Source organism: Pectinophora gossypiella, chromosome 9 (genome assembly GCF_024362695.1).
Source record: "Pectinophora gossypiella chromosome 9, ilPecGoss1.1, whole genome shotgun sequence".
Lineage (NCBI taxonomy): Eukaryota > Metazoa > Arthropoda > Insecta > Lepidoptera > Gelechiidae > Pectinophora > Pectinophora gossypiella.
Window position 1 is genome coordinate 13,112,780 of NC_065412.1, and position 20,902 is coordinate 13,133,681.

At 41.1% G+C, this 20,902-nt stretch overlaps 2 protein-coding genes across 4 annotated transcripts in view; one reads left to right on the forward strand and one right to left on the reverse strand.

Annotated features, from left to right (window-relative positions):
* The window catches only part of LOC126369602 (myosin heavy chain 95F), a 54,629-nt gene extending 41,690 nt beyond the window's left edge, over window positions 1–12,939 (forward strand). For 2 of the 3 annotated variants that reach the window (XM_050014092.1, XM_050014093.1), the window contains exons 16-27: window positions 306–513; window positions 639–880; window positions 1,724–1,836; window positions 2,158–2,265; window positions 2,760–2,897; window positions 3,511–3,603; window positions 4,029–4,073; window positions 7,928–8,048; window positions 9,024–9,141; window positions 9,473–9,670; window positions 10,173–10,324; window positions 10,885–12,939. In XM_050014092.1, coding sequence (XP_049870049.1) covers window positions 306–513; window positions 639–880; window positions 1,724–1,836; window positions 2,158–2,265; window positions 2,760–2,897; window positions 3,511–3,603; window positions 4,029–4,073; window positions 7,928–8,048; window positions 9,024–9,141; window positions 9,473–9,670; window positions 10,173–10,324 — 1,536 coding nt within the window. In that variant the 3' untranslated portion in view covers window positions 10,885–12,939. The remainder of the gene's footprint in view (window positions 1–305; window positions 514–638; window positions 881–1,723; window positions 1,837–2,157; window positions 2,266–2,759; window positions 2,898–3,510; window positions 3,604–4,028; window positions 4,074–7,927; window positions 8,049–9,023; window positions 9,142–9,472; window positions 9,671–10,172; window positions 10,325–10,884) is intronic. The other variant, XM_050014094.1, reaches the window with a different exon arrangement.
* Window positions 12,940–13,913: 974 nt separating this feature from the next.
* On the reverse strand, window positions 13,914–16,672 carry LOC126369704 (trypsin CFT-1-like). Its single transcript, XM_050014272.1, has 4 exons — window positions 16,585–16,672; window positions 15,975–16,146; window positions 15,244–15,505; window positions 13,914–14,276 (listed from the first exon to the last, which is right to left on the reverse strand). The coding sequence occupies exons 1-4, from the start codon at window positions 16,628–16,630 to the stop codon at window positions 13,980–13,982; spliced, it is 777 nt and encodes a 258-aa protein (XP_049870229.1). The 5' UTR covers window positions 16,631–16,672; the 3' UTR covers window positions 13,914–13,979.
* Window positions 16,673–20,902: the final 4,230 nt, after the last annotated feature.

Consider the following 20,902-nt stretch of genomic DNA (forward strand, 5'->3'; position numbering starts at 1 on the left):
TTAGGGAAAAATAGGGCAGTGGTTTCCCTCTTGCCTTCTGTCCCGCAGTACTCTGACTGACGCGAGTCAGGACTCTGTCAGGTTCCAGGTACACCGTTACTATACCAGTATATACGGTAACGATCAAGTTCGTCAAATTCTTGTATAATTTAACCGCTTCCAAGTCTTGAATACGATTATCAGTACATACAATGTAAAAATAACTTCATGAGACTGGCCCTAGGACTCTTGCAATCTGATTAACGAAATACAAATATAGATAACAGATTATGGATAGTTACTTACCCCACCTACATAACTTCCAGGCAATGGTGCACAGTTTCGGTCTGTCGGACAAGGACTACGCGTTCGGCGTGACGCGCGTGTTCTTCCGGCCTGGCAAGTACTCGGAGTTCGACGCTATCATGAAGTCCGACCCCGAGAACCTCAAGGCGATAGTGGATGCGGTGCTCGCCTGGCTCGTCAAGTCGCGCTGGAGACGCTCCATATTCGCCGTGCTCTCTATTATCAAACGTGAGTATACATAATCTTAGAATAAGGAACGTATAGACTGACAACTCTCCGTCTGAGCTAGGTCCTCTAGGTTTTTGTTTCTTTCTGAATCCTACATTTACATAAACTTTTCAATGCTCTTCCAGTAAAGAACAAGATAGTCTACCGCCGCAAATGCTTGATCACCATCCAGAAGTCTATACGTGGCTACTTGGTGCGCCGGCGCCACCAACCGCGATACAAGGGAGTGATCAAGATCCGAGCCTTGTTGAACAACCTCGCGGCCTTGGAGACGACGGCGGCACAACTCAAGCAGAGCAAGGACGCCATGATCAAAAATATAGATAATTTGAAGAACAGCATCAAACACGCTTGCGGTACTATCAAGGTATGTAATACAGGCTGTTACCGTACCGAATACTGAGGGATGACACACTACTCCAAAATTCATGTTATTTTTTTATTATTTTCCATTCTATACATTTGCGAGCAATAGTGTGATGAGATGAGATGTGGTGAGTGGCCAATGATGACTTTTCGACGGGAAATTCCACTTGATATCAACTCAAGAGTTGAAGAAAAGAGAACCATATTGAAGACTATAGAGAACCGGAGAGGAAATATGATTGGCCACCTGATACGACACGATTCATTTATAACAAACATTATAGAAGGAAAAATTGAAGGGAATAGAGGAAGGGGTAGACCTAGGATAACATTTATGAAACAAATAAAAAAGAAGGTGCAAGTCGTGTCGTATCGGGAGGTGAAGGTTTTGGCGGGAAGAAGAGAGGAATGGCGATTACTCCACCGACAAGAGCGCAGCTCTTAAATAGAGAGAGATCAACTCAGAATCATGTTCTGAATCATCCACCGATGTTTTCGTTATTGTGTCACTAACAGTATACAATAGTACGAGTACTGAGATGATCCGATCCGATGAGATGGGTCTGTAAGGTTTTCGAATGGCTTAGGTAGGACCTGGGCACCTGGGTATGTATCATACTCCACCACATTACTCCAATGTGGGCGCCTCTAGAAGTTAAACTGCTAGTAGCCGGGACCAACGGCTTAACTTGCCTTCCGAATCCCGGAATTATCTTTTTCTAAGAATCAGATAATTCAGCCAGCATCGGGAATCGCACCCGAACCAGATCGTGAATCCAATACTAACCAGACCATGGCGACTGTTCCGTATTTATTCTAATATTAATAATATTTACTTCGGCAGAGCAACGAGAAGATCTCCCGCGATGAAATCGACAAAATGTACACGAAACTGACTAAAGACATCGAAACACAAATGTCTGCGCTACAAAAAGCCATGGTGGATCAGAAAAATAGGTATGTTACATTCAATCTTTGAAAACTTAACATGATTTGAATGACAGCAGAACAGAAATTATAGACATGTCTCTTTCGCACCAACGGTATATAGCTTAGAACGAAAGAGACGAGAGATATGTTTTTCTAATCATGTTATGTTGTGTACCCTGAGATATTATTATAACTCAATTGCAATTTATAGATTTTGATCAATGATAACTCGAAATGTTGCTTCTGTAAAAAACCGGACCTGTCAAATGTTCAGGTTAGGTACGCTGACTCTGTTTAAACGGAATAACGCTAGGGAGATTATGAATAACTCTGAAATGTATTTGACAGGGAAGAACAAGAAAGAATGGCAAAGATCGAAGCGGAACTGCGCGCGGCTGAGGAGGCGAAACGATTGGAACAGGAGAGATTACGTCAGGAAGAAGAGAACCGACGCCTGTAAGTGAAATCATAGTTCTATGTTTAAACCTGCCAAACTTTTTTTATCGTGTGTCAGAGTTATTATTGAGCCGTCATAGGACATGGTTTATGTAACAACTACGTACTTACCAGCATCAGTAAGTAGTAACCGGGATCTTACGTGCCTTCCATCAAAATTTGACACTCCTAGCACTTGTAATTTCTGAGATTTCGTGATGAGTGAGTGAGTCAGTCAGTGTGCTTTTATATCCTCATAATGCCAAGATTTCCAGACACAATAGTTAAATAATGGGGTTTGGATTTTAAAAGATCATTTGGTCTTACGACTGCATATAGACTGCGTAGGTGCGTGTTGCGCTCGCTGCCAAAGCAACTTCCAGTGTCCTGTATTTGTTCGAAAACGACCGGTATACCTCGAAACTGACACTTTGTACGGCGGCCATCTTGTTTTTCCGCCATTTTGAGTTGTTTGACCGGCAATAAAATAATGTAATTTGACTGTGTTTATGTAGGAAAGCGGAGATGGAGTCCCGGCGCAAGGCCGAGGAAGCGGAGCGGCGGAGACTGGAGGAGGCGGACAGGCGCGCCGCGCTGCTGCTGCAGCAGGAGCTGGAGCTGGCCAACAAGAAGGACCAAGAGGACCGGGACAGGTACCCACATACTAGGGTTGAAACTAGAGATCGACCGAGCTTGACTGACTCGAATACCCAATAGGAACCGAGTATTCAAAAACAACTTGATTACTTAAACGAATACAAAGTTCATCATCCTCCTACCCTTGTCCCACTCTAAGTGGGGTTGGCAAAACATGTATTCCTCCATCCATCTCTGAATCTTTTTCTCCTTGGGAATTGAATACAAAGTTGACTAGTTAAAATTCCAACCTCGCGTCATCCCGCATTAAGACGAATTTTGATAAGCTCAGCCAATAGTGACCTGTAGTTACAGCGAATTACAACCGCGAGCGTATGAAGTTCCAATTGTCTAACAAAGTTCAAAAATCACACAGTATGTACTCGAGTCCTGCCAATACCAAAAATAGCCGACTGGGCACATCACTAGTAACAGAGGTAACTTTACCAGAGACTAATGCGGAGGTAAAGCGCTTCGCCTCCGCGTAAACAGAGATTAACAGAGCTTACACGTCCCATTGTCCCCCTTTAATCATCCAGAGGGGTACTGAGCATACTCCACTACGCTGCTCCTTGATGGCGATGTTTGGGCTAGTACAACATGTATATAAAATAATACAATATATTACAGGTTAGAGCAAGAACGAAGAGACCACGAGATGGCGGTACGGCTGGCGAAGGAAACTAACGGCCACGTGGAGGGATCGCCGCCACAACTGCGCAGGTATATACCTTTATAATGCTCTACAAATATACATAATTTGCCCAATTCAAATTCAATTCAATTGTATATTTGAATTTAGATTCGTATATTACGTGAACTTATTTTAACGACAGAAAAACGACATATCAAGGGTGTAAGGCCCAATGTCTATTTAAAAAACCTATCTCCATAGTGACTGGAAAACTGGACCTTAAGTCATTTTATCGATATTCCTTTGAATAATAATAAAGAATTAATGATACAGAATAAGAGAACTATTACAAAAAAAAAACATTGCTTATAAAGGATAGTTATAAGGTCTTGAATTTCATATGATCACTGTAAATTCGACAAGTGGTTGGCGAGTCTTCCTGTAAATAGCTTGCGATCACTACAAGCCGCAGTATGGCTCTACAGTAATACTATATTATGACATGTTTGCACAGTTTCCCCACAATGGACTCAATGAATGGCGAGAATAAGTTGAACAGGTACCGAATAGTGAGACAGTTTCTATGCACGTTGCCTGAGCCTTTATAGTGTCTGCTTTCAAAGGTATTGACCGTCTCGGGTATAATCCGCAGCGTATAAGTTGAACAACGACGTGGAATGCGCAGTGAGAAGTTGTTGGGTCTCAAAGTGCGGTATGAGGGGACACGAGGGGCGATGCGTAACCATGACAACCAATGATCGCCATTTTTGTTTTACTTATACGACACGGATACCGGTTAATTGTTACCCTATAAGAGCCTGTTTCATAGCTTGCTGGGAACAGTTCCACTACCTTTCAAATAAGTTCTGGAACAAGCGGTAAAATAGGTTTTAGATATTCCTAAATTTGTTATAAACAAGTGTCGAATTATTTAATAATAGGATTTAATTTAGCTTGACTCTCAAATATATACACGTTCATCGCTTGATCATTATTATATTCTTTAAATAATGGACATAGGTGTAATTTGCCGAAGTCCTAAGATGGATATGATGAACGACATGGTGACAGATCACCAATAATAATGGTTCATGTGGATTGGACACGATCCCTAATTGAATAGTACTTTTCAAGCCAATACTGGACGTTCTAAAAGTTAACGAATTACTCATATCAAGTGAGTGCTACGGCTACTTATATAGTCCCGTATATGCGCTAGGGGATATAAAACGGCCACATTGGAGCAATTCATTTAAAAAGCAATATTGCGATTTAAAATTTGCGCATATAATAATAAGTGCGTAATGCCGATAAAGTCAAATTAGATGGCTGAAAATGTAATATCATTGAGTAAATTATAACAAATATCCGTTTTTTTTGTACAATTTTAAATTTAACTTAAAGTCATAAGACTGAATGTCCTTTTAAAATCCAAACCCTATTGTGCCTGGAAACCTCGGTCACAAGAAGTTAAGGAATTTAGAATACACACAAGGTTACAAAAACCCGGTCGGTTACAAATGCCTATTGAAAGTAGACCCTTACTAATCTAACTGCACTAACACTCTCGCTTACTTCTCTACTGCGCATGTCTCTTCCGTAGTGCACTAATGTTACCATCGAACATCACTAGAGGCGTACAAAATATGTCGGAATACAACAGTAAAAATCACCAAACGTTACGGATTTCAATTAGTCATAAGTTCATAACATAACATAAATGGCCTGTATTCGTCCGAATTCTGGGCACAGGCCTCCCCTCAAACAACCGGAGGATACTAATACTAATTACTCCCGTAATTAGTCATTAAAAATAATTTTCAAACCCCAGTACCAGACTTGCACCAATGATTTATTATTTTATCTTAAGTGCAGTTTTCACTAACACAGTTGTCTCGACCATTACAGACGGCATTACCTCTCACCACCAATCTCGTTGGTCTGAAAGCTCGGTGAGATGTGAGTAGTTAGTTCATCTTGCGATGGATATACCTCTGAATACCAATTGAGATATAGTCGGCTTATGTTATGAGAAAAAAAAATGATTATAGGCATTTGACTACAATCTCACCTGATGATAAGTGACGATGTAGTCGAGGACGCTATATGCTTACCTAGAAAGTGCCTAGTGTGAAACATTCTTGTGCTAGGGTGGTATTAATAAACTAATCTCAGCTTCGAGACTGCCCTCAAGATCATGGCAATGTGACAGTTCTTATATAAAAACAGGGACTTGAGCATGATCTTGAGGGCAGTCTCAGCTGAGATTAGTTTATTAATACCACCCCTAGTGTGGGATTTACGAGGCTTCGAATGTAAGGATGTCTCAGAACAAATGCTGACATTAAATGCCCAGAGCCGATTCCAGAATCGGATTTGAAAGCTCAAATAATAGTGTACCTTTACTTACAATGAGAGCCAGAAATAATAAGTTTTTCCATCAGTAAATAAAAAAAATGATGTTGTTCAAAGATGAACGTCCTCTAGTGATATGTGATGGTATTATCCTTACTTCTAGTAACCCTAGCTGCCTAGTATGTAGCATAGTTGTTGGTGTTGAGAATGTAAACCATACAGTTCTCTTAGTACACACTAATTATGTCTGTGTACAGTTTCTAGGGCAAGCGGGAAAATACTTGTGTATGTTAGCGTCAATATAAAACGAAGCGTATGAGAGTAGTTCTTCGAACACCGGAGTTAATGTCATTACCATAAACGCAAAAAAAAAACTTAAAATCCAGTAAAATATAAAAGTAATCCAGTCCAGTCCAGTTAAATCTTAAATATCCATTTAGAACGTATGTAAGTTAGCGACATACAAAAGTTCTGATGCCAAGAGCGATGAATTGAAAGCCAGACCACCTGCGGCGATTGATACATATTTAAATGGTGTGCTCACATGCCCGCTATGTGCAAGGATCTTTTCCAACAAGATTGGCTAACGTCGGAGCTGAAGCAGTCGCCATAGCCGAAATCGGCTAGATCACATCATCGTCATTGACTTCCGATGTTCAAAGAACTACCCATGGCTCTGTATACACTTCTAGCGTCGTAGTGAGTGTCCACCAAAGGAGAGAGGAGTGGAAACGAACGAAGGAATCGCCCAAACACCGCGAAGGACAGAGCGACATAGCATCTCTCGCACGCGGGATTGGTCGATTCCGCTTGTTTCCTGTCCCCACTTTAGGACTTATTACACCTACCGACGGGTTAGATGCATCATGGTCACGAGTGTTTACCATGGTTACCCCCACCAACTCGCTCGAGATCGTGGTTACCATGGTTACGCCTCGCCGATTTGCTATTAGACTATAGTCCGGCAATCTCGTGCGCGACCCTCCTGCGGGGCGACAGACGGTGGCGGGGACGGGGTAGCTAAGATGTCAGCGGGTAGCAGGTGGTGTAGCGGGGAAGGGAAACGCGTGCATCTGCGCGTCAAGTACGGCAGTCTCGGCCGCGCAGCCGAAGCGGCAACACGTGCTTCATAATCTGTACTACTTTGAGGGCGACGCACACGAGATTAATATCTGAGGATGAGTGAGGCGATCTCAAGACAACTTAAGGAGGTTGTACATAAATAATTAATGAGCAAAACACGGAGAAATCAAAGAGAAGTGACGAAGAATATCAAACGGAGAGTGAAAATGAAAGCGATATGGAAATTGATTTATAATAAAACAATCTATTAATATTTTAGTTTTCCTAATAATTGGTCGTCAAGCATAATAATAAAAATAAAATAAAATAGTTCTATCTTTTTATTCACTCCTACATATATTACGTCACAAGTAAGTACAACTTATCGCAAGATTTATTCTGGCACACTTCTCTACGTGTGCAGCCGTGTTCTAGAATGTCAAGATGATGACGCGCTACCCCGTCCCCGCCACCGTCTGTCGCCCCGCAGGAGGGTCGCGCACGAGATTGCCGGACTATACACGATCTGATTGGTAAACGGGAGTTGGTGGGGAGTAACCATAGTAACCACCCCTGACCTTGACGCATCTAGCCTGTCGGACAGATAGGTGTAATAAGCCCTTTTTGTGGACACTCAACCTTATGCTTAGTGTCGCGTTTAGTGATACGAAATGTTGACTTGCATATGTCGTTATCCTTTTTCCCACATGCTCTAGAAACTGACTTTAACTACAGATGGTGTGGTCTCACCTTTTTTCTTCTTACTCACTATTTTTTGAAGTATAATTAGTTTCTTTTAATAAATTTTCACGATAGACAATTGATAAATGATTAAATGTTACTGTAATTAACTTTATATTCATTATTAAAAGTAGAAAGTATATAATGTTAACAACAATTATGAGTTACCTACGCTAAAGAAGAATGGTTGAATAATGATGTTTTACTTGTATTATCTCAATGATGCTTGCATGTAACGGAACGTGGTCTGTGTAGATCGGAACGCGTGAGGATGCAACAAGCGATGCAGGGTAAAGGGAAGTACGATCTTTCCAAATGGAAGTATTCAGAACTACGGGACACTATCAACACTTCCTGTGATATTGAACTGTTGGAGGTATGTACTCAGTTTTTGTTTGATTTCATTATACAGGGTGTTTTATTAGTGACACCGTAACTAAAACTTTAGGGGATGATTCAGATTCGAAGAATTCATGTATTTTTTTTTTTTCATTCCAAAGGATTTAGTTTGTATGCAGCTTAAAGCACATTCTGGGGCCCAAAATATTGAAAAACTAAAAATGACATGAATTTTCCGACAGGAAATTCCTCTTGTTATCAACTCAGTATCATGGTCTGAATCATCTCCCAAAGTTTTCGTTACGGTGTTACTGTCTCCGTGTATATTTACTCAGGCCCTTGATCTTTAATATTGTCGGTCAGAGCCACCAGTAATTAGAAGACAACTTTGGTCCAAAAGTCCAAACATGATGGAAAGTAATACAGCAAAAATTTTTTTCTACTTCTTAAACTTCAAAAAGGGCGAAGATGCCGTAAAGAACCTTAGTGTAATATTTCATGTACTTAAACCCAGCGGTTAAGTTTATACGTTAACCGATCAGGGGGGTCATGTTACTCAGTTTCTATCTTGGCTGATCATCATCATCATCACCAGCAGGAAATCGTCCGCTGCTGGACATGGGCCTCCCGCCAAGGCTCGCCACAATTACCAATTTTCTGCTATGCGCATCCACCGGTTCCTCAAGACCTTCAGGAGGTCATCGGTCCACTTTTGTCTATCCTGACTGATGGAATCCGTCTTTTTCCTCTAATCCTTTTATCCCCTGTTGGGATTTAAGTCTCGAATAACAACAGATTTCCACTCCTCGTGATCTTGAGCTGTCGACATGGCATGGGAGCAAGCTACAGAGGCTGCAAAAGATAGAATACGTTATTGGCTAAAATTTCTGTAAATAGACAGGGTGTGGGAACCAATTAAAATCGTTAGTATTTTAATAGAAACTACAGAAAGTTATACTATTAGACACTGCTTTCTTTTTATTGATATATAATTAAAATACGTCCCCAACAGGCGTGTCGTCACGAGTTCCACCGCCGACTGAAGGTATACCACGCGTGGAAGGCAAAGAACGCGCGTAAGACCACCATGGCTGACCAGGAACGCGCGCCGCAGTCCATCATGGATGCCGGTTAGTACTATCTCATTAAATATACCTAGCTCAATTAGAATGACAACAACGACACAACAATATAAGCTTTCAACTATAAACCAATTGGGGTAGTCAGAGGTACACCCATCGCAAGATGACTTGTGACAAGATGACCTCACCGAGCTTAGTATGGTAGTGTAGTCAAAGATAAATTATGAGATTCTGATTTGTAAATAAAGGCGAAAAAAACCTAAAACTGACGAAACAATTTTCATGCAAATTCCATACTAATTTCATGTTTTGACGTTTATTCAAAAGTAACTGATTTGACTTGTTGGAAACTAGGCTATTGAACGTAACTTCCTTGCAGCAAAGACCCCGCGTCTGCCCCAGAAGGGCGAGATCTTGGGCGCGCGGCACCGCTACTTCCGCATCCCGTTCGTGCGGCCGGCGGCCGGCGCCGACGCGGCCGACCGCCGCGGCTGGTGGTACGCGCACTTCGACGGACAGTACGTCGCCCGCCAGATGGAGCTGCACCCCGACAAGACGCCCGTGCTGCTGCAGGCTGGTGAGGCCCCGCCACACGTTACACTCACATAACATGATCAAAGACGAACTAAGTACCCCCGCCTCGTCGAGCTTTCTGTTAGACCAACGTGCTAGGTGAGCCGTATCGCCGTCTACAATGGTCGAGCCAACTGTGTTACTGAAAACTGCATTTAAAATAAATTTATAACTCATTGGTGCAAATCCCATATTCTACCGGGGTCGAACCGGCACTTCCCGTTTCAGAAGCAAGCCGGTCTACTAGAGGACCACAGTGACTGAACTGAACTGTCAAACTAGTCATTCATAAAAACTTTCATGCAGTCAGGAATAATGAAACCTTCCACCGATAAAAGAATTTTGAAAGTCGTTTCAGCAGTTCCGGAAATTACTCCTATATTTTTTTTACAACTTATAAATATTTAAAATTGCTTCCTTATAATATGTTTTTTGCAGTATATATTCAAACTCCCAGCGGGATATTCACTTTTGGAATATCTTCATGTATTGTATTGTATGTGCAGGTGTGGACGACATGCAGATGTGCGAGTTGAGCCTCGAGGAGACGGGGCTGACGCGCAAGCGCGGCGCCGAGATCCTGGAGCACGAGTTCGAGCGCGAGTGGGCGCGCAACGGGGGCGCGCCCTACACGCCGCCCGACCTGCGCAAGCGCTAGGTACAATATACGGGCTCACTTTACTTTTTTAATCTTTATTTAATTTCTACACGAGATATGGAAAGTCTTGGCAATAGACACTAGCAGTTGGGAGTCTCGCGCTCATACGAGACCAGAGTGGCGTCTCGATTTGTCTGCTGGAGTGTCAAGACATGAAGACATGAAGTGTCAAGCCTTCCTGGAACTTGAAGCAGAAAAGGCTTCGCTTTCAAACTGAAGTGGGACTGACACGTTTGTTGGAAGTATCCGGAACGATGGGCACGAGTCATTATTCACTGGACACCTCAAGGCGGTACAGATGCCGCGGTCCGAAGCACGGATCATCTTACTTTCGGATAATCAGGTGACCAGCCTGTAAGGATCACAAAGTGATTTTCCGGGTCTCTCAACGTTCCACCGCTGGACTACAGAGGCCGTTTATAAGTTATTTTTTAGTAATAATATTGCAAAAAATATGTCTTTAAAGATCTCATTTCCACGGGGTCCGGTCACCTAATATTTGACAAGTCCGGTTTTTTACAAATAAAAATAAGTATATAAAGATAATTTTCTTTTTTCAGGTAACAGTATTCGTAACAAGAAGCTAGACTCCGACGTCTTACTGATCGAAAGGAACTCAGTGCTAGATGTGCCTTCGGAGGTCCTGCGAGTATTTAGTGCAATATAAAGTAATTCCAAGTTACATACACAATTAACAAAATATTATAATAAAGCTCTTTCAGTTCGTCTTGGATGTGGCAGTTTATTCTTATATAGTTTAAAGTGCACTATCGAGGAATTAAATCTATAAATCTTATATCTATCTGTTATAAAACATATATAATTGTCCGTATTAACCCTCGTTTGCCGAGCGATATGTGTCAAACAAGTGTCCTCACAGACTTTAGCCCAGTTCGACGTCGACAGACCTCGCCCGACTCCAACTATATGACAATAGGGTAGTTTCCAACTAGTGAAATCAGTTACTTTTTAAACGTCAAAACACGAAATTACTACGGAATTAATAAGAAAAAGCAACCCGGGACATCATAGAAAAACGTAATCAAATGTCGCACTTATAAAAACAATCATAAAAAGTTAAATAGAAAAAAAACCAGCACCAAGTCACTTTCAGATCTGTCATTATTTAGTAATTAGAATTTCATAATTTATCTTTGACCTAGGAAACTACCCAATTAAAGTTATAGCCCAGTTACACGAGTAATAAAATATCATTCAAATGTGGGCTTTAAGCCTTGCGATATAGTTTATATTGACAAGCAAGCTTCCCACCATCAGACTGCTCGGTAATTGACGCCAGCAGTCGTGTTGGTATAAAGCGTTAAAGCAAAGGCGCGTAAGTGGGCTACGACCTTTAGATTTCGAGAGGAGTCTACCGACGTCGTCCATTACCGGACACAAGTCGCCCGACAAATGTCGCCTAGAGACTAAGCTGTAGAAAGCACTTATGCTGGTTGCAAACAAGAGCTAAACTAAATTTGTTTCCATAGTTGTGTCATAGAATAAAAATTACTACGAATAGAACGGACACGTTTACCTCAGCCTCACTTTAGTCTAAAAGCCCGTAAGTAAGGAATACGGGACCACACTGTCTGTCTCCCTCTCTCTTTTACGTTACGTCTAACAAGCTAAATACGACATTTTTGTATGGAGTCTCTGAACTGTGGTAGTGTGCAGACCGCAAACATAAAAACAGCGTCAACTATGCGAGCTAAGGCAACCTACCTTTTCTTAGATCTTGGTGTGCAACCGGCATAATGGGCGATTTAGCTAAGCACTATGATTTGTAATCCATTTTAGCATAGTATCTCGACAAACACGCATAGCTGCATGAGTGTTATTTTTTATACGGACGCATTATTTTCTTTCTTCATAATTTTAACTATTTTAACACACTAAACCATAACCTTTTCTATCAACTTAGCAATATCGTTCAACTTTTTTCATGATTCCAAGATGGCGGTAGTAAATGCAACTTTAGTTCACTTTATTATTATTAAATAGGTGGAGAATTGTTTTTCTCATCTTGTAATTATTTAGGGAAAAATATTTTCTACATTTCCATTTTATTTATGAAAAATACTTTTTGGTAGTTTGAACTGTGATTATTTTAAGTGCATAATGAAATGTTTATTTTTGGCGCGTTTACCGTAAGTACTAAATTATATTACTCAACATTAGTAGTATTTCTGGTGTATTTTACGGGATAGAAACTGAATGCTTTTTGTCACATTATGTATTTTCATGCCATTATTTTAGTGTTTTTTATGTGATATGATTTCCAGTTAAAACTTTGTTTTTAACGAAGAGTATTTATCAATAACATTCCTATTTATTAATTAATGGTATTTTCGATGACAGCTATGTATTATAGTAACGTTGTCAGTATTTTACTACTGATGTATTTTATTATCAGTATTTAAGAACATTCCTAAGTATTTTGTTAAAGCATCTTAGTATTTGTGAAGCCTTGAATATAGCGTCCGATGTCTTTCATGAAGTACAACGTAGAGAATGAAATAAAGTGCCTTATTGTTCCGATGCCGCTAGTAGATACACGATCACTATTTTATATGATATTCGTGCTTTACCAAATAAAATGTACTATAGAAACACTCCTGTATTTTTTATTTTCGATCCTTAATTATTTACCAATCATGGCGTCAATAAAATACAACAGCCATAGACCACAGTGTGATGCATGGTATAACTGGTATAACACAACCGGCCGGCACGGCAACCGCGCCGCGCGCGACGCGAATTACTTCGTGGGCTTTGACCAATAGCCATACGACGACTATCTAACGTAGATAGCATTCCCTGCGTTTATTGGTTGAGACCCTCAATATAATTCGCAGCGCGGTTGTCATGCAGACCCTACTGGGGGGTCTTTCTTAGATGAATTGCTTCGATGTGGCTATTTTAACCCCCCTGGTATGCTCAAAAGTTAACTAACATTTCAAGTTTAGCCGCGCTGACGTCATCTCACCGTCAGTTGCCATTTTGTAAAAAAAAATATGATTTTAATTTACTTTGCAAAGCAATTTTGAACTTTTAGTAAAAGTATTACAGTTTCACTGATTTTTATATATACGACGAGTGCGAGCATACCTTGTTTTGTTATACCATAGTGTGACGGATGTGGCTTGACTTGGGTAATATATCTTGGCTGACTTTGCTAACTGACGTATCTGTCAATTTTTGCTAAAATGATCTATCTGTGCCTTATTGACAATTGCAAAAGGTGCAAATCAGTTTCCGCGAAAATTGCAGATACGTCAGTTCGCGACATTAGCGACGATTTTATGGGTTATAATTGACATGTGTTCCATAAATTTTATGCTTGTCGATTACCCGTCCCTTTCCTTTTTCAGCGGATAAGAGAGTACATAATAACGGGTTCTTACCGCGTTGAAATGGGGATACAAGACAATAACAACACAACAATGGATAACAAAATGACAGGCATAACTTAAAATTTTATCATGTTTTTAGGAATCAGCGCTAATGTACAGAAAATAAGGAACAGGAGAGGATATTACGAGATATTTTGTTGATAATTTGAGAGTACAGAAAAAATAGTCAAGAATATAAGTACTTAAATTAACATTTATTTAATTTAATCATCATTTGCCGGCGAGGCAAACATTGTCGTTTAAGAATTGGCGACGATCCAAGCGGAAGAGCGGGAAACGCGAGCGTTGACGCCGGGGTAGTATGGGTGGGCGCACTCGTCGCCCCAGGAACAGACGCCGACCACGACGTTGTTGTGTAGGAGAGGACCGCCGGAGTCGCCCTGGCACTGGTCGCGCTGCCCAACGTCCAGCCACCCGGCGCACACCATGTTGTCGGTCACTTGCAGCCCCAGTTGGCGATATCTCTGCACGCACACCGCCTGGTTCACAGTCCAGATCTGAACGTGGCGCAGCTGCTCCGATGTAGCACCGCCCGTCTGAAATTTGAACATAACATAAGCTCACAACTACATCCCATTTGGGGTAGTCAGAGGTACATACACATTGCAAGATGAACTAAATACTCATGGCTCAGCGGGCTTTCTGTTAGACCAACGTGATTGGCGGTGAGCCGTATCCCCGTCTATGGTCGACCCAACTGTATTAGTGCAAAAGCGTAAAAAGTGAAATTTAAAAATCATCGTTAACTTTTTATGGCTTACATTGTACAAAAACGTACTTTTTGAAACGGTTTAACGTTTCGTAGATTCAGACTTTTTTTAATATACATAAGCTGACATAATAGAAGGACAAATTGATGAGAAGAGAGGAAGGGGTAGACCTAGGAGAACATTTATGAAACAAATAAAAGAGAATGTGCAGGTCGTGTCGTATCGGGAGGTGAAGGTTTTGGCGGGAAGAAGAGAGGAATGGCGATTACTCCACCGACAAAAGCGCAGCTCTTAAATAGAGAGAGAACCTGAAATAAGGTCGACTACTTATATCCGAATTGCGGTTGTCAGAGGTAAATCTATCGAAAATGAACTACACACTGTAGGTCCCATCTTAATTATATTTGTGACATGTAATAAATTAATATGAACCCACACCTCACCGAGCTTTCTGTTAGACCATCGCAATAGGTGGTGAGCCGTATCGCCGTTTATAATGGTCGAGTTAAATAAAAACATGGACTTGAGCATGATCTTGCGGGCAGTCTCAGCTGAGATTAGTTTATTAATACCATCCTAAGTATCTCTTTTATTTGTTTCATAAATGTTCTCCTAGGTCTACCCCTTCCTCTCTTCTCATCAAGGTTAACGTCGTGTCTTATAGGGAAGTCAAGGAATTGACCTTTGATAGACTGGAATGGAAAATGCTACACCGACAAGAGCGTGGCTCTTAAATTGATGATGATGAAATAAAAACGAGTATGTAAACGAGTTGAGTATTAAAAAAACGTACAGAAGTGCGTCCCCATCCGATAGCCCAGACGACTTGATTATCTCCGAGGTTGTAGTTGGCGCCGGCAATGCTGGCGGGGGCGACGACGGTGGGAACCCATGCGATGGTGCCTGACACGCGCAAGATGGCGATATCATTGTCTTGGATCGCCGAGTTGTAGCTCGGATGTCTGATGATCTGGGCCGTGGTGAACACACTGCCGCCGCTGCTCGCGAATGAAGACCCGATACGACTGCGCCATTGAATCGGCAAAGACAGCATTCTGCAAAAAATAAGCCCAGTAATTAACACATAAATATAAGCTACATCCATCGTAAGATGAACTACCTAAGTAGCTACCCAAGCGAAAGTGGTAGGTGGCAAGCGGTATTGCCGTCTATAATGGTCGAGTAAACTGTGTTTGTGGAAAGTGCCCGTAACATAAATTAATAACCCATTGGTGCAAGTCCGATACCGGAGTTCGAATCAATGCTCTCCGTTTGAGAAGCAAGCCGGTGCACCGTAGGACCGCGGACAGAGAATCACCTAATAAACTAATATAAGTAGGTAACCTATGCTAAATATGTGATACTTAGGATGGTATTAATAAACTAATCTCAGCTGAGACTGCCCGCAAGATCATGCTCAAGTCCATGTTTTTATATAAGAACTGACACATTGACATGATCTTGAGGGCAGTCCGGAAGCTGAGATTAGTTTATTAATACATTAGTCAATGCAATAAAACTTACACGAAGCAATGAGCAGCACTGAGGACAGATCTATTGTTGATGATGGTGCCACCGCAGGACTGTCCAAAGACTCCGGCTCCGGACCACGACGCCAGCAATGCCACCGCAAACGGGTACTGGTTGACTGTAGTTACTGAGCCGCCGACGATCCTGTTTGGGTCGTGGGGGAAAGCTGGATAGGAGAAAAAAATACGCTCATTAGCTTCTACCAGGATTCTTTTTCCAATACTTCCTCCTACCAGTCCTGCAGGAAAGCGTGCAGGGCATCACGCAATGGAGGAAAGCCTTTGCCCAGAAATAGTATAATACCTTAAAGCAGGCCAAAATAAATCTCTTTTACCATATTTGCCGTTTGAAAGTCACGACTTACGAAACAGATAAAAACAGTAAGTAAGTCAAGCTGGAAGTAAGTAAGGTAAACAGAAAGTAAGGAAGTAATTACTTAAGTCAAAATAATGAGATGCTCTCCGTGGTGGCTCTATCTAGCTAAGTAGAGACAAAATGCACACATATTCGGGACAGCGAAGACGGACTGAAATTTTAGTAGGAGAGTAATTTGATGTTAGTATAATCTCAAAAGAAAAGTTTAATAAAAAAATCGCAATATTACCCGCCACAGCGGCAACGCCGAGTAACAACACTAAACCAGCTCGCATATTGCTTCTCTTGAAAACTATGACATGAATCCTCACGGGCCCTTATTTATATTACTAGTACTTAACTTAATTATATTAATCTTATCTCTTTATTCTGTGATTTATAAACTGATTAATTTGTATCATCAATATCATCATAGATCATGTCGAAAGAACATTGTTATTGCAAAACGTAGGTTACACGTAGATGCGTATTGAGTAGGTTTTTCGAACACCGGAAGTCATTATCATTAACACGCAAAAGTATATTGACATCTTGTCTTTTTGGAAATATCCCGTTATTCACAGGGTCCGCTTACCTAATCTGAATATTTGACAGGTCCGGTTTTACAGAAGCGACTGCATGTCTGACCTTCCAATCCGCGAATGGAAAACCAGCCCAATACAGGTCACATACCTACCTACGAAAATTCATTTCTCGGGCATGGGGGTTACCTCACGAAACCCACATACATTAATTATTATTAATTATTGCTTATTCATTCAAAAATATACAGGGTGTTAGTGACATCGTAACGAAAACTTTGAGGTTTCCGTCGCAAAAGTATGGAACGGAAAATAATTTAAATAAGCTCTAAAATTTTCATGACTTCTCCGACAGAAAATTCCACTTGATATCGACTCAGAATCATGGTCTGAATCATCCCCTTCAGTATTCGTTACAGTGTCACTAACACCCATACCTACTTGTATGGCTACCTGTATGTACTTGTATGGGGTGTAAATGACATCGTAACGAGTACTGAGAGGGATGATTCAGCTGATTATTCTAAATTAATATCAAGTGGAATTTTCCATCGCAAAAGTATAGAATTGAAAATAATTAAAAAAAACTAAAAAAATAACATGAATTTTGCGACGGAAAATTCCACTTGATATTAACTCAGAATCATGGTCTGAATCATCCCTCAAAGTTTTCGTTACGATGTCACTAACATCCTGTATTTTCTCTGTAGGTTTAGTAACATACTTACACTTTAGTTTTACACAATGAATCGTCATTTTTACATAGCGAACGTCTCGTCCACGTAAAACTACTGCAGTTGCTCACAACCTGTATAACCTGTGTGTGTCTGTGTAGCCAGGGAAAAGAAGCTGCAAGTAAACCTCGGCACAGGGTCCTAGACGTTCTTTTTATACAATTTAATAATTTGGCTGCCTAATATTATTTAGTTGCCAGACAGTTAATCCCATGCTCAGTGGCGGCCCTAGCAAAATATTTAGGTGGTGTGAGACCTCATAATGGCACCCCTCTGCTCCTTAACCTCTTAAGACCGAGATTTCCAGACACAATAGTTAAACAATGGGGTTTGGATTTATAAAGAACATTCGGTCTTAGGAGGTTTACGGCTTAGTTTACGGCCACCGCAATTTACCTGTTTGAATCTTTTTAAAATGGTGTTTATGGCCACCCGGTATGAGTTTTATGTGGCCGCAATCTAACCCGATGAAGTTAGTTTGCGGCCAGGGTGAACCAGTCTTGGTCGATTTTCCCGACGGTATTCGAATCCGGGACCTCCGTATCGTGAGCCCAACGCTCAAGTGAAACGACTAAGAGGGAAGGCATCCCGCATCCAAGTTGTAAATGTTTGTTTCCTTTTGTTGGTTGCCTGGAAGAAATTGCTCTAGAGCAATAAGGCCGCCCAAATTGTACTGCATTCATGTTATGTCTGATTGTTGAAATTTTAGTTCTGTGCAATAAAGTATATTTGATTTGATTGATTTCATTTGATTTGAAGGCTCTTAGATTTGGTTCCGCGATTGCATCAACACTAGCAAAACATTAAGGTGGTGTGTGTGACACCTCAAAGTGGCGCCCCCTCTGCCCTTCAAAATACAATATTTTTCGATTAGGTTACGGGCACCGAAATTTACCTAAGGTAGACTGTCTTGGTTGATTTCGCATCGCATCGCTCGCATCGCCCTAAAGCCGCCATTGTGCATTAAGCTTTAGAGATGTACAGAAAGTCTGAAACGTTGATTGATCTTGGCATGAACGGACATTACTCAGACAAACAAGATCAACTAAAGTTACGCAATCAACCTACGAGTATGTCGTAACTCTTTCTACACAAAACAGGATGGCCAGATAAAGATTTGCCTACGTTGGGAATTTCCTATCGGCGAATAAGGCGATAACTGTAAAACTTCGGATTTTCCTTCAAAAACATAGGAAGGACAAATGAGCGATCATATCATATCGTCGACCGATATGTAAAACACGTGTAGTGTGGCCTATTATTAAGTAAGTAAGACGATAATATAATAGACGTACGTTAATAGATAGATAGGTATCAATGAATCATTAATCTATTTATCATTACAACGATAAATACCCAACCCATGATTTATTATTGAATGATTCTGGTTTACCAAATTGTGTACCTCTGTCGGTTTCTTAGAATTTCGATTAGCCATCTATTTGTTTGAAGAGGATATTACCGAATTCGATTATCAAATTATCAGTATAACGATCCGCTGAGGCCGAGACGGATTTTGACGAGACCTGGGGGGTTAAAATGGCCACATCGTAGCAATTCATCTAAGAAAGCAATGTTGCAATTTGACATTTGCGCATATAAAAGTAAGTGCGCAATGCAAACAAATGTCAAATACCAATATTGCTTTCTTAGATGAATCGCTTCGATGTGGCGATTTTAACTCCCCAGATCATCAGACTCGGGCAATAGAATGAAGAATACCATACGACCTCAACTCAACCTCTTTGGGAATTACTGTACTCCAAATGGCCGTAACCCGCTAAAGAATAAGCGTCAGCGCGCTCAGACTGTCCCATTCGCCCGCACTTACACGGTTAGACGGCACACGGTAAGAATTAGATTTAAGTGTGGAGTGTCCGGTGTGTGTGTACCCGCCTGGAATTATCCTCTTCTCTCGTATGAATTGTAAGATCAGTGACCGGCCTCAATAACCCTAATGTCATATGCTCTTGTAACGCCTGCATACTTACATTTTTAAATAGTAGCCGGGACCGACTGCTTAACGGATCATCTTGCTTTCGGACTCAGCGTGATCAGCGTGCAAGATAAGATATTTATTGCAATGTCCTAAGCAAACTCCCTAGTTTGGTTATGTGTCCCCACCGGGATTCGAACCCGGAATTATAACGCCTCAACCCGCTCTATTGCACCGTAGTAAGTTTATGTATTATGTAGACTACGTTTCTTTTACGTCACCATCATTGCAATACAAGCTAGCACATAACACGATTCTATAAGATGTGCCGCCGTTCACCGCCGTTGGTCCCGGGCCCGCGCCCGGCTTGAACACCTCCACCAACCCGCAGTGAAGCAGTGTGGCGGAATATGCTCCATACCCCAGCTGAATAAGAGGAGGTCCGGGCCTCCTAGCAGACCTATAGGTATACATATAGACTGTTTATGTTATTTATACGCTGTTATTATTGTATCTTGTACGGTACGGTATGATTCTATTCTATTTTCTTGTTTGTGAAATAGTACGGTATGATGTTTAGCTCATCAAAAGCCTTCCTGTCAAATCAAAAAAGAAGGTAGGTGGAAATTAAAATATTCAGGATGTATGGGCTAAGTTCTCTTTGCCTGCCCGAATGGGCCAATGCCAATGGGCAAATCGAAAAAAAAGAAACGTGACGTTGACTCGGTTGACTGACTGGGGAAACTGTAATGCACGACCATGATAAAGCCCAACCGAGTAATGTACATCCAAATATTCCGTGACCATATGTACACGGATTATCATCGCGTACATTCCGTGGCTGCGAATTAACACCTTGGACAAAAGCGACACAAGGTGATAAAGCCCATCCAAATATTCCGTGTACACTTCCTCCTATTGGTCGATCGCGCTCGTCGCCTATTGGTTAATTGATCAATCTATTATTTGTGGTTGTGCTACGTTTACACGCAGTAGGAATGTACTCTATTAAGATATAGCGAGAGAAACGGTGTCAAACAGGCTTGTTGGTAACCTCGTTTGTTTTTTATTCTATTTTTATACGTTTAAATAAATGTACGAACAAACGAAGAGCCGTTAACTTTTATCACAGTATGTTAGTATATCCTAATAAACCAAAGCTAATAAACAGTTTATAAAAAAAAGTCTGGAGGTTTGAAAGTTGTTTTATCAAAATGTTTGTCAGGACTTAAAGTTTGTGGACAGGAGCCATGCTTACCAGCTGTTCACGTTTACAATAATACATAAACTCAGTCCCGTGCACAATCCTTTGTGGGGTAATTAAATTAGAACCATTTGTTATAAGACAATTTTTGA

Coding starts and splice junctions, on each gene's coding strand:
- LOC126369704 (XM_050014272.1), bottom strand. CDS start 16,630: ATGCGAGCTGGTTTAGTGTTGTTACTCGGCGTTGCCGCTGTGGCGG. Junction 16,147..16,584: donor CGGCGTTGCCGCTGTGGCGG/GTAATATTGCGA, acceptor TCTCCTATCCAG/CTTTCCCCCACGACCCAAAC. Junction 14,277..15,243: donor TCGGATGGGGACGCACTTCT/GTACGTTTTTTT, acceptor TTCAAATTTCAG/ACGGGCGGTGCTACATCGGA.